The sequence below is a fragment of the Rhinatrema bivittatum genome, chromosome 14 (genome assembly GCF_901001135.1).
Source record: "Rhinatrema bivittatum chromosome 14, aRhiBiv1.1, whole genome shotgun sequence".
Taxonomy (NCBI): domain Eukaryota; kingdom Metazoa; phylum Chordata; class Amphibia; order Gymnophiona; family Rhinatrematidae; genus Rhinatrema; species Rhinatrema bivittatum.
In genome coordinates, this window is record NC_042628.1 from 70,185,534 (window position 1) to 70,202,919 (window position 17,386).

At 50.5% G+C, this 17,386-nt stretch overlaps 1 protein-coding gene across 3 annotated transcripts in view; it reads right to left on the reverse strand.

The window, feature by feature from the left end:
* Window positions 1-17,386, reverse strand: part of LOC115075911 (V-set and immunoglobulin domain-containing protein 10-like) — a 76,017-nt gene that overhangs the window by 28,168 nt on the left and 30,463 nt on the right. For all 3 annotated transcript variants that reach the window (XM_029576857.1, XM_029576859.1, XM_029576856.1), the window contains exon 2: window positions 11,757-12,089. In XM_029576857.1, the coding sequence (XP_029432717.1) occupies window positions 11,757-11,976 (220 nt within the window). In that variant the 5' untranslated portion in view covers window positions 11,977-12,089. The remainder of the gene's footprint in view (window positions 1-11,756; window positions 12,090-17,386) is intronic.

Sequence of the window (17,386 nt, forward strand, 5' to 3'; positions counted from 1 at the left end):
AGATATCGTTCCATTTACATACCAATGTGCAACAACTCCCTTATCTGTAATATCCACTCCCTCCCACCCTACCGCATGCTTATGAGAATAAGGAATAAACCGTGTGTAAAGAAATCACAGGGGATGCTGTCTTTTGTGAAGAGAGTTATGAGATGAAAAGGCTCATAGTCCTTGTTGTGCTTGCCAATCCCTATACGGCTGCCACACCCTCCGTGCTGAGGCCACCTCACAGGCTCGGAAAGAACCTACGCTATCATGTAACAGACTAAGGGTCTGCAGCCGGCCATGAATTTTCTCAAAAGCAATAGGACCATGTAATTTCCACTCCAGGGCAATCTGGCATTTTGCAGCAGAAATAATATATGTAGCTAGTTTTCCCTGAAGTACTGTCAAATCAAACGGCAAATTCAATAACACCTGTTCAGGTGTGAGGACTATCTCTATCTCCAATACCACTCGAAGAAGTGAAGTCAAGTCAGCCCAAAACTGCGTTAAATAGGGGCAAGTCCACCACATATGGTAGAACGTGCCTTCTTCCCCACACCCTTTCCAGCACCGGTTATCATATGTGGAGTTAAACTTGTGTAATCTAGCAGGCGTATAATACCAGCGGAGTAATATCTTATATCTATTCTCCAGCAACTGTGAATAGGGTAGGCCTTTTTTTGTGCTTGCAAAGATCTGATCCCATGTCTCATCCGACAAGGATCGTGTCAAATCTCTCTCCCAGGCTTGCATATATGTGGGCTTAACTTTAGGGTCCTTATTGAGATAATTATATACCTGTGAAATAGCTTTCCTCAAGGTATCCGCTTGGTCACACCAAGACTCGAATTGTGTCTTACCAAGTGCCAAATCACCCCCCACTTTCTCCGCTTGAAAGAAGTGTCTAATTTGGAGGTATGAAAATACATCGCCCGGCGGTAAGCTATACCTCTCCTGTAAGGATGCGAAGGGGATAAGTCCCTCCAATCCCCATAATTGGCCAAAGCTTTTAATTCCTTTCTTATACCAACTGCCAAATGTGTTTGATACCTTGCCCACATGAAACTTAGAGTTCGTTTGAAAGCTTGAGCTATAATAGTACCGTCTATCTCCTGTCAACTAAATCCTCCACTTGTCCCAAATCATAACTGCATGTGTAGCCTGGCTCAAGGGGGGACGCATACTTTTAGGCTGCCACAGTAGGGAACTTTCAGCTCGATCCAGTATCGTCCGCTCGAGGATTGCCCGTCTGTAACGTGCTCGTAGCGCACAATTTGGGCGCGCAAGGCAGTTCGGCGATACAGTCTCCAGTTTCACGCGTCCGTATCGCTTCTGAAAACAGACGCATAACCCTTTCCGCACCCGGCATGTAAATGAACGAAAAAGCGGTATAATGAAGGAATTAGCTATTCCCCTGCGATACTGTAACGGGCGCTGATACTATCTCCTCAGTAACCCGCTGTTCTGCCGCGGCCTTAACCTGCTAGTTTACCGCCTCCCCCTAGTAGGAGTTAGTGTAGTGTAGTGTAGGGTAAAAACATTGCTTACCCGCCCTGGTCCCGTCCGGTCTCCTGCAGCCCCGTCCGGACCGGACGGGGCTGCAGGAGACCGGACGGGACCAGGGCAAAAAAAAACAAACGAAAAAGTAGCAAGGCTCGGGCCTGCTATGGTAAGTGTAAAAAGTGTAAAAAACAAAAAACCTGTGTGTTATATAAAAAAATAAAACAATTTTAAAAACCTGTCGGAGGGCCGTGGGTCCAGGCGGCCGGTGGGCGGCGGGCAGCCATCAGCGGCATCCGGTAGTCCCTTCTCCCTTCCAAAATCGCCAAAATCGCCAAATCACACGGGCGGGTCGGCAGCGGGGGGGGGGGCGGCAGCAGGATCCGGGAGCGGCGGGTAGGCAGCAGCGGGGTCCGGGGGGTCCGGGGCAGCGGCAGCGGGGGGGGGGGGGGGGGCGGCAGCGGGGGGGCGGCAGCAGGATCCGGGAGCGGCGGGGTCCGGGGGTGGCAGCGAGATCCGGGGAGCCAGCAGCGGCAGCATGTTCGATCGCGCAGGCAGGTAGGTGGCAAAGTAAAGATGGCCGCCTGCACGGGAAAATCGTGCAATTGGCCGCTGAAGACGTGACGTCACGACGTTTGGCGTCACGGGGTGTGACGTCACGTCTTCAGCGGCCAATTGCACGATTTTCCCGTGCAGGCGGCCATCTTTACTTTGCCACCTACCTGCCTGCGCGATCGAACATGCTGCCGCTGCTGGCTCCCCGGATCTCGCTGCCACCCCCGGACCCCGCCGCTCCCGGATCCTGCTGCCGCCCCCCCGCTGCCGCTGCCCCGGACCCCGCTGCTGCCTACCCGCCGCTCCCGGATCCTGCTGCCGCCCCCCCCCCCCCGCTGCCGACCCGCCCGTGCGATTTTGGCGATTTTGGAAGGGAGAAGGGACTACCGGATGCCGCTGATGGCTGCCCGCCGCCCACCGGCCGCCTGGACCCACGGCCCTCCGACAGGTATTTAAAATTGTTTTATTTTTTTATATAACACACAGGTTTTTTGTTTTTTACACTTTTTAAACTTTTTTACACTTCCTGGTGCCTGTCATTTCAAATGTCATTTGAAATGACAGGCACCAGCGCACCCAGGTTACTGTATAGGCGCTGTTACAACGCCTATACAGTAAAATGGGTTGCGCGGGCATAACCCTTCCCTAACGCTTCACAGCCGCGGCATGCATTTGCATGCGATTAGAGGAGAGTATCGGGGAGTTAGTGAAGAGAACTGTGCGTGCGGGGAGGAAGGGTGCGCCTGACACTACCTCACTGTTTTTACCGCGGCCTTACTGGATCGAGCCGTAAGTGGGGTCGCGCCCACCCGCTCTTGTGCAATGACCGCCCATTGTTTCTGTTCTTTTAGTCTGTGCCAGTCGAACAGAGCCCTTAATTGGGATGCTACCAGGTACCACCTCAAATTTGGGACTCCCAATCCCCCCCGCAGCCGGGGTCGGTACAAGACCGTTCGAACGACCCTCGGGGGGCGACGTTTCCATATATAGGAAAAGATACGCTTCTGCCAATTATTAACCATCGCATCAGGGATATGAATCGGGAGCGCCTGGAACAAATAGCCAAGCCGGGGAAGCACATTCATTTTTACCGACGCTATCCTCCCCGTCCAGGAAAGGTAGAGTTCAGACCATCGATCCAGATCATCAAAGATTTTACGGATTAGGGGCGGGTAGTTCAACTGATATAACTCCGCTGGATCTTTACTGATGTATACCCCCAAATATTTTATTTTAGAAGACGCCCATCGGAACTGAAACCGTTGTTTAAGATCCAAAAGCTCAGAAGTGGGCAGGGTGATATTAAGAATCTCGGACTTGTCTATGTTGAGCTTAAATCCGGAAACCGCACCAAACTTACTTAAGGCTTCTAAAGCTCCTTTTAACGATATGGCAGGCTTAGTCAGAGTAAACAAAATGTCGTCCGCAAACATGGACATTTTATAGGACTCGTCCCCTATCTCTACCCCATTGAGCCACGAGGTATTCCGTACTGTGGTAGCCAACGGTTCCAAAAACAAGGCGAACAATAAAGGTGACAGGGGACAGCCTTGTCTAGTTCCCCTCTGGATAGTAAAGGCTTCGGAATAGATTCCATTAACTTTTACCCGAGCCGAGGGGTTGGTGTACAGTAACTGTAACCATGTTAAAAACGTGTCCCCAAAATTCATGGCCCGCAAAGTCTGAAATAAAAACGGCCAGTGCACCATGTCGAAGGCCTTCTCTGCATAGACAGAGAGCAAGACCATCTGCACCCCCTCCCTTCTGGCCCACCAAATTAGATCTACAATTTTATGGATGTTGTCCGCTGCCATTCTGCCAGGTATAAACCCTGCTTGGTCCGTATGTACTAACTTCCCCATGACCCTATTTGCCATAATTTTAGCTAAAAGTTTAAGGTCAATGTTGAGAAGTGATATGGGCCGATCTCTACCCGGTTTCCCAAGGATGGTGATTCCGGCTTCATTAGATCCTGACCTCAAGGGAACCCCATCTCGCAGGGAGTTGAATAACTCCCCAAGCAATGGAGTTAAGGAGTCGGCAAAAGTTTTGTAAAAATAGGGCGTATAGCCATCGAGGCCAGGAGCCTTATTGGCCTTGAGATCCCTAATAGCCCACTGTATTTCCAAGGCGGTGATCTCTTGGTCTAATCTATGCCGTTCTTCTGATGTTAAAACAGGGAGGGTAACACTATTAAGATAGCCCTGAATCTGGTCTTCAGTAATATGAGTTTCAGCGGAATAGAGGGTATCATAGAATTCTTGGAATCTCTTGCGGATATCCGGGGGGGGATGTTAACAAATCACCCCCTTCAGCTCGAATTCCCAAAATCTGATTCTGTGTTTGCCTACGCTTTAAATATCGGGCCAAGAGTTTCCCGGACCTATTTCCCCAAGCATATCTTTCTAAATTCAACATTTTTAATTTGTCCGTCAGCTCTGCCGAGGCCAGCGTTTTCAATTCCACCCGAGCCTGCTGCAATGAAGCGTATATAGCCCCCGAAAGCGTAAGTTTATGTTCCCTGGCCAGGGCCTCAATCTTCTGGAGAAGCAACTGCTTGTGCGCTAATTTAGCACGTTTCATGTAGGCTCCCTGAGATATACATTTTCCTCTCAAGACTGCTTTAAGGCAGTCCCAGATCAGGGTGGGCGCCCTTTTATTATGAGTAACGTACTCTTGAATGCCATCAATTAGCTGTTGGCGAAATTTATCATCCCGCAATAAGGTGTCATTCATCTTCCAGGATTTAATGCCTGATGCAACATGGCTGCCCCGCAACTTTAAAGTTATGGAGGCATGATCAGACCACGTAATATTCTGTACATCTACATCCCCAATTCTGTCCACCAATAGTGAATCAATCAAAAAGAAGTCTATATGGGAGTATGATTGGTGGGAGGCAGAAAAAAATGTATATTCTCGTCCCATTGGATTCTGCTGTCTCCAGGGATCTACCAAGTGCCATGTAGCCATAAGAGATTTCAGACGCTTTCGATGAGGGCGGGAACCTTCTTGGGCCCCTTTGGAGGTGTCTAAAAGGGGATCCAGGGTCAAATTAAAATCGCCCACCACTATGAGTAGTCCCCTTCTTTGTCTAGTAACTCATCAAGCTGGGAATAAAAATCCCGCTGGTGATCGTTAGGCGCATATATATTCAATAAAGTATAAGTGGTCCCCTGATAGTCAAAACATACAAGCACATATCGCCCATGCTCATCACTAATATGTTTGCGTATAACATAGTCCTCCCCCCTACAGAAAAGAATACAGACTCCTGTATATTTCGCCTTCGGCCTGGCTGCTGAGAAAACCCTGTGGGGGAACTCTGGCCAGTGGAGTAAATGCTCGTACCGTTTGGTTAGGTGAGTCTCTTGGAGATATATTATCTTGGCTCCTAGGGATTTAATATCCTGCCGTAGGAGATGCCGTTTTCTTGGGGTGTGGAGTCCCTTAACATTAAGAGAGAAAATATGTACCGCCATCATGTAAAGGACGTACTAGCCACTGGTGTCACATGGGTAGCATGTATACAAAACCCTAAACCCATCTGGGCCCAGAATACCCTTCCACTCCCCCATTTCAAATATGTAAGCTCCCTAGTCCCTGTAACTAACCTGCATTTGCCATAAAGCACGGTTATCCTGACATTCCACAGTCTCCCCTGTCCCCCATCCCTCCCCCTCCCCCCTACCCCCCATTGAGATATGCGCCACAACCGCATGGCGCTTCTGCCTAAGCAGAGGAGACCAGTGAAGTCCCTGTAGCGGCCCTCCGCTACTCCAGTGCCATCCACCTTAATCGATTTGTGAACCGAACTTGCTATAACAAACATATGCTAAACAATTGAACCTTGTCCCCCGATGCAACGTGCATCTCTCAAGACCAGTCAACCAGAGCGTACGGCTCCAGCCACGTGCTGCTGCACCACCAAAACTCGCCGAAAAGTTAACTCATGCACAGATACTCAGCAAGTCTATCGGAGAGAACCACTTCAGGTGCCATCTCGCTTCTCCATCGCCTCCTTAATCTGTCCACTTGCGTTCCGGCGCAACTGGCGTCCTCCATGCTCCACCCGCTGCCATCTTCTGACCTCCGGCCTCGCACGTTGTGGCTGCGGCGCTGGGATGTTAACTGGAAAACCTGCAGTCGTCAAAATGGCCGCCGCTTCCGCAACACTGAGGGCCTTAGATGTGACGCCTTGGATGGTGACCGCTAGACCCCCCGGGAACAACCACCGGTATCGCAGTTTCTCCCTGCGTAGCACCGCTGTTACAGGTTGGTATTCTTGCTGTTTTTTCAATGTGATGGGGGATATATCGGCGTACACCGCGATTTAGTGCGACTCCCACTGCCAAGATTGCTGCCGGCGTGCCACAGCCAGGATCCGCTCCTTGATGGGGAATCTCAAAAAGCAGGCAATGATATCACGCGGCTGGTTATTGCCCCGGGGACCCAGTGTACGATGCGCCCTCTCAATCGCTATGTCCGGCTCTGATTCCAATGCGTCCCCTGACGTTTCAGGTGAGAGAAAGAATGTACACAGTGATCGAACCACCGCCGCACAGTCAGCATATTGCTCAGTCTCTGGGACACCCCGAAATCGCAGATTACATCTGCGACTTCTATTCTCGAGATCTTCCAATTTTGCGGTGACTTCTTCACATTTCTGGCTAAGAGAGGCCTCCGCTTCCTGCTGCGTATCCAGGCGCATGGCGTGGCCCTCCAAATGGATATCGCACTCATCAACCCGCCGGCCGATGTCCGCCATATCTTCCCGCAGTTCCGCCATTTTCGCCAACATCTCCCGTTTATTAGTTTTCATATCCTGACGGAGATCTTGGAACCAGCGGCGAAATTCATCTCGGGTAGGTATATTAGTGTCTCTCTGTCCCATCTCCGATTTGGAATTCACGCCTTCCTCCATCTCCTCGGCTGGCTCAGCCGGCGGCTCGCGGTCTTCGGTGGGCCCCTCTTCTTCTTTCCCCTTCGCGTAAGTAAACTGCCGCAAATCGGGGCCCTTGCGTTTGGATGCCATAACTATTAAGGTCTAGGGTATCGATATGATCTCCTAGATGCGGGGAAAGACAGATGGTGCTCGATTCTCTGCAATGATAGCGTTAGGCACTCCGGAGCAACTGGCTCAGGCCGCCATTCAGGTCCGTGACGTCACCCGTCTCCTGAGATCTCCCCTTTTTGGCCTCATCTCGGCCTTTACTGCTCCTGCTGCTGTATCTGCCCCCATTATGCCTGTCCCTCCACCAGCTCTGCTGGAAGGCTATTTCAGGCACCTCCTACCCTCTCAATAAAGAGGTATTTCCTCTGAGCCTCCCTCCCTCCAGCTTCAGATGACCCCTCCATGTCCTTGACTTTAGTTTTGCTTCTCTACTTAATTTTATTAGAGTTTTCTACAAGCACAACATCAAAACCACAACAGCACATAAACTGTAAGAGTAACTTATAAGAAGAGCGCAAATAAAAAGGAACAGAAGAACATGAGTAGATTGAAAAGCACAGGGCAGCGTGGGCTGAACATCGCATGCGGCTGGGAGGACTCCGCAGCACAAAAGCCGCAGAATTCCCCGCCCAGGCAGAATTTTTCCGGGCCTTGGCATTAGAGAAGGGTCAAGTGGCCATAGCACCTGGCCATGCCAGCAGGAGGAGGAGGAGGCAGCGGGAGAAAGGTTGGCCCACGAGGACAGGTGAGGAGGCGGCAGAGGTGACAAGATCAGTCACAGAACAGAGGCAAGACAGCTGCTACCAGAATGGAGAGAGGACTGACGAGCGAGTGAGACAGAGGTGACAAGATCAGTCACAGAACGGAGGCAAGACAGCTGCTACCAGAATGGAGAGAGGAGTGACGAGCGAGTGAGACAGGGAATGGGGAAGTGGAGGGAAAAGTTATGGGAAGAGCTGGGGGACAGAGAGTGGCAGAGAGGCTGGGGAAGGGGGGAGAGACTGGTAAGATATCGGGGAGAGGGAGCGAGAGGATGGTAAGGGAAGATTGGTGGGAGGGAGAGGGAGGATAAAGAAAGTGGAATGAGAGGGAGGTGGATGGCAAGAGGGGTTGGAAGAAGAGAAAAGCTGAGGGGTGGGACAAATGGGAGGGAGAGAAGAGAGGGGAGCTAGGCAGGGAGACAGGGCAATATAGAGGAAGAGAGATGGATGGAGGGAGGGGAAAGTAAGATAAGAGCCTGAAGGGGGAGAGAGGGAAGAAGGAGAGAGAAAGGTGACGGGGGTGAGAGGTGGGTGCAGGAGAGAAAGAGAGAGAGGGAATGAGAAAAGAGAGGTTGGGGACAAACTTGGGAAGCTGGAGAATGGTGGGGATTAACAAAAGAAGAATTTTGCACCTTTGAGTGCAGTTTAATTTAAATTCATTATTTCTCAAAGACCATGAGCAAATTGGGTTATTTTTGGCACAGAATCTGCCCTGGATTGATTCCATTTTCCCACAATCAGTTCAGCTTTCTGCTGGGGGCCGGACAAGGTACACCCCAGAATAATAATGGCGCTCAGAGATGCGCTGGCGGGGCCGCCTCAGGACCTGGTCAAGAGATCCCTGGAAACGGGAGGGGTCTCTTGTGACCGGAGGAGAGCGGTGGAGGTCCCGCTTCACAGGAGTGGGAGCAGAGAGGAGGCTGGAAACTACAGGCCGGTCTGCCTCACCTCGGTGGTGGGAAAAGTAATGGAGACTCTGCTGAGGGAAAGGACAGTGACCTATCTACAATCCCATGTGTTGCAGGATCTGAGGCAACACAGTTTAACCAGAGAAGGTTGCGACAAAGCAATGTTTGATTGTGTGTATAAGCCACTCTGTAATCATTAGGGATGTGAATCGTTTTTTGACGATTTAAAATATCGTCCGATATATTTTAAATCGTCAAAAATCGTTAGAGGCGATATATAATAGGAACTCCCCCGATTTATCGTCAAAAATCATAAATCGGGGGAAGGGGGAGGGCGGGAAAACCGGCACACTAAAACAACCCTAAAAACCCACCCCAACCCTTTAAAATAAATCCCCCACCCTCCCAAACCCCCTCCCCAAATGTCTTAAATTACCTGGGGTCCAGTGGGGGGGTCCCGCTGTGATGTTCCACTCTCGGGCCACGGGTGCGTTAATAGAAATGGCGCCGGCGCTACCTTTGCCCTGTCATATGACTGGCCGGCGCCATTTTGCAATACGGCAAATACGATTCGAGTGCAGGAGGTCGCTCCCGGACCCCCGCTGGACTTTTGGCAAGTCTTGTGGGGGTCAGGAGGCTCCCCCAAGCTGGCCAAAAGTCCCTGGGGGTCCAGCGGGGGTCCGGGAGCGATCTCCTGCGCTCCTGACGTCGGGGGACAGGAACCAAAATGGCGCCGGCGCTACCTTTGCCCTGTCATATGACAGGGCAAGAACGGTCGTGGAATTCACGAGGGTGAGGGACAAATGCAGAGCCTCCTTTGAGCCTAGGTTTACTTATTTATTTCCAAATGTGTTGACTGCCCCTCCTTAAATAAACTACAAGGCAGTTTACAATACAAACATAAATACAACCTGACAAACTTACTAATGCATATTCTAACGAGAAGAAATTAATCAGCCAGTAGCTGTTCTAAACAGCCACACTTTATGCATTTTTCCCAAAAGTTAGAAAGTCATCTGTGGACTTAATAGCAGGGATCAAAGAGTTGTTCCATTGCCTTGGGCCTGTGCAGAGGACTGCTCTCGTTTTTGTTTCAATTAGTATGAAAGTAGCAAGAGTGCAAGGGACATGATGACTGATACCAACCTATGGATGGAAATTAAGTTTAGGTGCATCATTTCTGCATGCAGATAACCTGCATGGAGTGGCATTTGCTGCCCTTAACAGAAGACACGAGGGTAATGTGCACGGAGCAGCAGATAATATGCTAAACAACTTGCTGGAAAGCCTGGCTGGATCACTACACTCACTGACTCCAGCCTGAGGGAGAGACAGGTCTCCTTTATCACCACACACACACGGACTGACTCCAGCCTCAGGGAAAGACAGGTCTCCTTTATCACCATACACACTCACCGACTCCAGCCTGAGGGAAAGGCAGGTCTCCTTTATCACCACACACACGGACTGACTCCAGCCTGAGGGAAAGACAGGTCTCCTTTATCACCATACACACTCACTGACTCCAGCCTGAGGGAAAGACAGGTCTCCTTTATCACCACACACACGGACTGACTCCAGCCTCAGGGAAAGACAGGTCTCCTTTATCACCATACACACTCACTGACTCCAGCCTGAGGGAAAGGCAGGTCTCTTTTATCACCACACACACGGACTGACTCCAGCCTGAGGGAAAGACAGGTCTCCTTTATCACCACACACACGGACTGACTCCAGCCTGAGGGAAAGGCAGGTCTCCTTTATCACCACACACACGGACTGACTCCAGCCTGAGGGAAAGACAGGTCTCCTTTATCACCACACACACACGGACTGACTCCAGCCTCAGGGAAAGACAGGTCTCCTTTATCACCATACACACTCACTGACTCCAGCCTGAGGGAAAGGCAGGTCTCTTTTATCACCACACACACGGACTGACTCCAGCCTGAGGGAAAGACAGGTCTCCTTTATCACCACACACACGGACTGACTCCAGCCTGAGGGAAAGACAGGTCTCCTTTATCACCACACACACGGACTGACTCCAGCCTGAGGGAAAGACAGGTCTCCTTTATCACCACACACACGGACTGACTCCAGCCTGAGAGAAAGGCAGGTCTCCTTTATCACCACACACACGGACTGACTCCAGCCTGAGGGAAAGACAGGTCTCCTTTATCACCACACACACTCACTGACTCCAGCCTTAGGGAAAGACAGGTCTCCTTTATCACCATATACATGGACTGACTCCAGCCTGAGGGAAAGGCAGGTCTCCTTTATCACTATACACACTGACTGACTCCAGCCTTAGGGAAAGACAGGTCTCCTTTATCACCATACACATGGACTGACTCCAGCCTGAGGGAAAGGCAGGTCTCCTTTATCACTACAGTCACTGACTCCAGCCTGAGGGAAAGACAGGTCTCCTTTATCACCATACACACGGACTGACTCCAGCCTGAGGAAAAAGACAGGTCTCCTTTATCACTATACACACGGACTGACTCCAGCCTTAGGAAAAGACAGGTCTCCTTTATCACTATACACACAGACTGACTCCAGCCTTAGGAAAAAGACAGGTCTCCTTTATCACTATATACACTGACTGACTCCAGCCTGAGGGAAAAGCAGGTCTACTTTATCACCATACACACGGACTGACTCCAGCCTGAGGAAAAAGACAGGTCTCCTTTATCACTATACACACGGACTGACTCCAGCCTGAGGAAAAGACAGGTCTCCTTTATCACCATACACACTCACTGACTCCAGCCTGAGGGAAAGACAGGCCTCCTTTATCACCACACACACTCACTGACTCCAGCCTGAGGAAAAGACAGGTCTCCTTTATCACCACACACACTCACTGACTCCAGCCTGAGGAAAAGACAGGTCTCCTTTATCACCACACACACTCACTGACTCCAGCCTGAGGAAAAGACAGGTCTCCTTTATCACCACACACACTCACTGACTCCAGCCTGAGGGAAAGACAGGCCTCCTTTATCACTATATACGCTGACCGACTCCAGCCTGAGGGAAAGGCAGGTCTCTTTCATTGCAAGTACCCTTGCAATATTAACTCACCATACACCTTGACTATAAAATCCCGTTGTGCACTGGCTTCTCCCATGGCGTCCACTTTCACGGTGTAGGAGGCAGAGTCTGAGATCATAGCATTGGAGATGTTGATGGAGCCATCTAGGGACATGCTGAGGCGGCCATTATACATACTGTCTATGTTGGTGGTGTTTCCCGACCTTATGACCATGGTCTTGGAATCCTTTAACCACACGATGGTTAGCATTGGCAGTGCTGATGCATTCGTCACCTTGATGTTTATCGTAATGAGGTCTCCTGTCAGAAAGTTCAGGGGCTGCTCCGAGGCAGTGATTGTAACTCCGTCTGCTCCGCATGCTCCTGGGAGAAACGTACATGAAACAGAGCGAGGAAGAGGGTGCGGGAGTAGGAAAAAGGGGGTGGAGGATGGCAGGTTGGAATGAAAGGAAAGAAGGATTTGGGTATAAGAGAAACAGAGAGACAGATGGTGAGAGAAAACAAACCAAAACTCTTTATTTATAGTAATGAAAGGAATCAATATTCTATTCTTTGCTCTTAGACTATAAATAAGTTAACACTGCTGGGATTAGAACCGAGACCTAGGGTGATAAAGTGATTTGCGCTGCACCACACACAGAGAGTCAGGGGCAGGGCATCGGCTGGGATTAGAACTCAGGGCTCTGGATCTCAGTGAGACTCTCACTATGGGGGGCTCCTCAGCAGAGCCGGCCTGCCAGACACACAGCATCGGCCTCACCTTCCTCCCGGCAGGGTGCAGGAATCCCGAGGCCTCTCCATCTGCCGGGGGATGTTGTACAGGGACTGCTGGGGGCCGCTGGCAGGACACTTTATGCTGATATGACGCTCTTTACAGCTGCTGGTAGTTTCAGGTTAAAGTTATTGGTCTGAAGCCAAAACTGAGGCCTGGATCCTTTCAGCAGAAATTGGATCAGATACCTTATCTTTTTATTTACTTTTCATGGCTCAGACAAATTTATTAGCAGCACGCAGCTTTGTGTTCCCTGAAGAAGAAGTTAATTGCTTGGAAACACTTGCAGTGTCAAGAAGTGACCCAGGGATTTTATAACCTGCATGTGGCAATGCAATAACCACTTTTACCAATTCGCCCAGCCCATGTGCAGCTTCTGAAGATCCCCCTAGCTCTTCAGCCTGAAGTTTCCCCATTGCCCCCCCCCCCCCGACCCAGGCATTTCTTCACGCTAAAGATATTTACCATGACATCACCAGGTACTGAGCAGAAGTGAAAGACGTCTCTTTAGCAGGTTTAAAAATAGCAACGGCTTTATGTAAAATGTTATCCCCGCCCTGGCACAACCCCTTTCTCACACCACAAAAGCTACTTCTGGACCCCAATTTGCATGTGCAAGTTGCCATTTTAACAGTGTGCTATTTTACGAATGCAACATTTGAAAATGCACCCCTTAGACTGTAAGCTTTTTGGGACAGGGCCTTATCTCCTTGAATACTTATCATCGTTGTACAGCACTGCATGCATCCAGTAGCACTATAAAAATAATATGTATCATTATTATTATCGTTATTAGCGAGCACTTTCTTAGAAATGCAGGACTGCTGTGTTACTACTGCTCGGTGCCTTCTTAATAGGCCTGTGTTTGAAGATCGAGCGAGGAGTCCGGGATTTACTTTCAGAGAGCTGTGGAGAAGGAGTGATTAAGTGCTGGGGTTTTCAGCGCCTGGCGGTCGTCGTTTGCACATCGGGCGCTGACAGCAGGCAGGAGTGCCCAGCGGCTCCTGTCCACATCCACGTGCCCGCAGTAGCCCATTACCTTTTGATTCATTTATAGCTCATGCGTCTACTTTCCTCGTGAATTACATCTCAACTCGGTGTCCAATACAGGGGGGAAGTGAGCTAACATCTCATCCATAGGGGCAGCGATGTCAGCAGGCACACAGGATGCCTCGCAATGATTCCCTTGTCCCCGTGAGCTTAGAATTGGAGTCCGAGCATAAAGAGGTTGGAAACAAAATGAGAGGGCTTGGAAAAAAAAAAAAAAAAAAGGTTCAAGGTTTTGGAAAACGAGCTTCAATGCTAAAAATGGTAAAACCGTGTGTCGGGGGCGGGGGGTGCATACAATTCTACGAGCTACGTCTTAATTAGGACAAGACCTGGAAAGTGACGGAAAAGAGAGCGATCTAGGCGTGAATACCCCAGAGCCGGTGAAAGGAGCGCTGGGCGCCCAGGCAGAGGCTCCGCCGGCAGGAAATGGGGGCCGGATTGCTGGTGCACAGGAGCTGCACTTCCTCCTCTGGGCACCGCCTGCACTTCTGGTGACTTTACCTTTGTAAGAAGGGGGGTACAGTGCCCGCAACACAAAGCTTGAGACACTCAAAATGCACTTCTGGAGGAAAGGGGGGGCTACGTTAAAACATTCAAACGGGCTCCAATAAAGTACAGGAAGGTGAGGTTTTCCATAGGAAAGGAGGTTCAGGTGAGGCCTGGGGGCTGGATTCGATTCCAGGGTCAGGTCTGCTGCTGAGCCAAAAAACATCTCCAACACAAATTTCAAGTTTTGTCTAAATAACCAAGAAGTAGAACATACCCTAAACCAGCGATTCTCAACCAGCGTGTCGCCAAGCACCGGCAGCTGGCGGGGCGAAGATGGGAGCGCTGGCTGCCACTGGAGACCAGGCTGGCGGGGGCCGGAGATTGAGCTGTTCAGCTGGGGACCGGTGTGTATATGAGAGGGGGCAGGTGCTTCAGTCTGTATGTAGGTGAAAGAGAGAGTACACGTGTGTGTGTGTGTGTGTGTGACTGAAAACCTGTGTATAAGTGAGAGAGTACACGTGTGTGTGTGTGACTGAAAGCCTGTGTAAGTGAGAGAGTACACGTGTGTGTGTGTGTGACTGAAAGCCTGTGTGTAAGTGAGAGAGTACGTGTGTGTGTGACTGAAAGCCTGTGTGTAAGTGAGAGAGTACACGTGTGTGTGTGTGTGTGTGTGTGACTGAAAGCCTGTGTGTAAGTGAGAGTACATGTGTGTGTGTGTGTGACTGAAAGCCTGTGTGTAAGTGAGAGAGTACACGTGTGTGTGTGTGTGACTGAAAGCCTGTGTGTAAGTGAGAGTACATGTGTGTGTGTGACTGAAAGCCTGTGTGTGAGAGAGTACGCACGTGTGTGTGTGACTGAAAGCCTGTGTGTAAGTGAGAGAGTACACGTGTGTGTGTGTGTGTGTTTGTGACTGAAAGCCTGTGTGTAAGTGAGAGAGTACACGTGTGTGTGTGTGACTGAAAGCCTGTGTGTAAGTGAGAGTACATGTGTGTGTGTGTGACTGAAAGCCTGTGTGTGAGAGAGTACGCACGTGTGTGTGTGACTGAAAGCCTGTGTGTAAGTGAGAGAGTACACGTGTGTGTGTGTGTGACGAAAGCCTGTGTGTAAGTGAGAGAGTGAGAACATGTGTGTGTGATTGTGAGCCCTTGGACCACGGAGCGGCTCAGGGAGGAGCCCCAAGATACACACCGTGGGAGGTGAGAGTATCCAAGCACAGGCTGGAGCTGAAACAAGGTTGGACTAGAAACAAAGCGTTGAACATTGCAGGCACTGGAACAAGGCAGGCTCAGACCTCCACCAGACCTGCACGCACAGGTGAGCCCCAGCAACGCAATGCTGGTCAAGAGTAACCCTCCAGCCACTCGGAAGACTTTCCGGACCCACTGCTTGGGAACAACAAGTGCGTGAGGCCAGATGCAGTCTGAGGGCAGGAACATGACGAGACATGGAACTGAGGAACTTGGAAGAATCAGACAAGGATTCAGGCACTAGTAGGGGGTGAGAAATGCACCGCAGCACACCCTACACAGCCGCCCATGGCTGGTCCCCGACCACGCTGAAGCGGAGCAGACTCCAGACAAGAAGATGAAGACTAGGAAGTGGAAACAGAAAGAAGATTCAGGAGAGGCCTGCACAGAGGCGCGCCCTACACAGCCACCCATGGCTGGTCCCCGACCACGCTGAAGCGGAGCAGACTCCAGACAAGAAGATGAAGACTAGGAAGTGGAAACAGTAAGAAGATTCAGGAGAGGCCTGCACGGAGGCGCGCCCTACACAGCCACCCATGGCTGGTCCCCGACCACGCTGAAGCGGAGCAGACTCCAGACAAGAAGATGAAGACTAGGAAGTGGAAACAGTAAGAAGATTCAGGAGAGGCCTGCACGGAGGCGCGCCCTACACAGCCACCCATGGCTGGTCGCGGACCACGCTGAAGCGGCGCAGGCTCTGGCAAGAGTCTAGGGCATGGACCGAAGCAGGAGCAAGGGACTCCGAAGACTGGGAACAGGATTCAAGACTCAGGATTCAGGAACAGACCTCGGTGTTAAAAGCAAGGGCCTTCCGGAGACTTGCGCTGCAAACATGAAGACAGGCCTTGTGCCACGAAGCCGCTACACAGCCCCCCATGGGCTGGTCACGGACCACGACGGTGGCACGCCAGGAAAGGTGGATGAGAAGGAGACCTGGAAGCAGGACAAAGAGTCAGAGACGGGAACATCAGGACCAGGACTGGAACAGCAGGAACATAGAACGCCGGAAACATGGAACATCAGGAACATGGAACAGGCGACGAAGGAGCTCTGACGAAGAACAGGAACATCCACGGAGACAAGGAACATCTAACAAAGAACACGAAACCATCTGGACAGGAGCAGACCACAGAAGACCTTGTCGGACAGAAGAAGCATGGACGACCATGACGATCCGATGTGAAAGCCCCGATGAAGTGGAAGAGAGCCCTTTTATAGGGCTGGACATGGCACAGGAAGATGACATCATTTGTTGGGGCTGCGGGGCTTTTCCCGCTGCTGGCCCTTTAAGTATCAAGAAGAGGCGCACGTATGCAGAGCCCAGGGAGTGATGAAGGAAGTCAGCATCGGCAGCTCCCCTGTCGCACAGGGAAGCAGGGTCAGTGGTGGCTTCCTGCCATGACAAGAGGCGGACGGCAGCGGCAAGCAGCATGGGGCGTCCAGGCCGCATGGGAGAGGCTGACAGCGGCAGCAGCACAGGCATCGGCAGGAGGTGAGAGAGCTGCTCGCGGGCCTATCCCGCGGCAGTGAGCACAACACAAAGATTAAATGGAGAATATTCCCTAAATTGTTATGAAGGCCGGAGCTATTTCTAGGGGATTTCAATCTGCCAGATGTTGATTGAAATATCTCAGTTGTAATGTCTTCCAGAAGGAGGGTGATCTATTCTGTCAACTGATAATAGAATCCACACAGGAGGAGAAATCCTAGTGCTTACCGTAAAATAAGAATATAAGCTCTGCCACATTGGGGCAGACTGAGGATCCACCAAACCCAGTATTCTGTTTCCAACAGTGGCCAATCCAGGTAACAAGATCCCAAACAGATCTCATGCTGTTAATTTGCAGGGATAAGTAGTGGCTTTCATCAAGTTTATCTGGTTAAAAATAGTTTATGGACTTCTCCAGGAACATGTCCAAACCTTTCTTAAACTCAGTGACACTAACTGCTTTTACCACATTCTCCAGCAATGAATTCCAGAGCTTAATTGTATATTGAATGAAAATGAAATTTTCTCTGATTTGTTTTAAATGTGCTATTTACTAACTTCCTAGCGTATCCCCTAGTCTTTATATTTTATTTTTTTTTAGTAGTAAGTAACT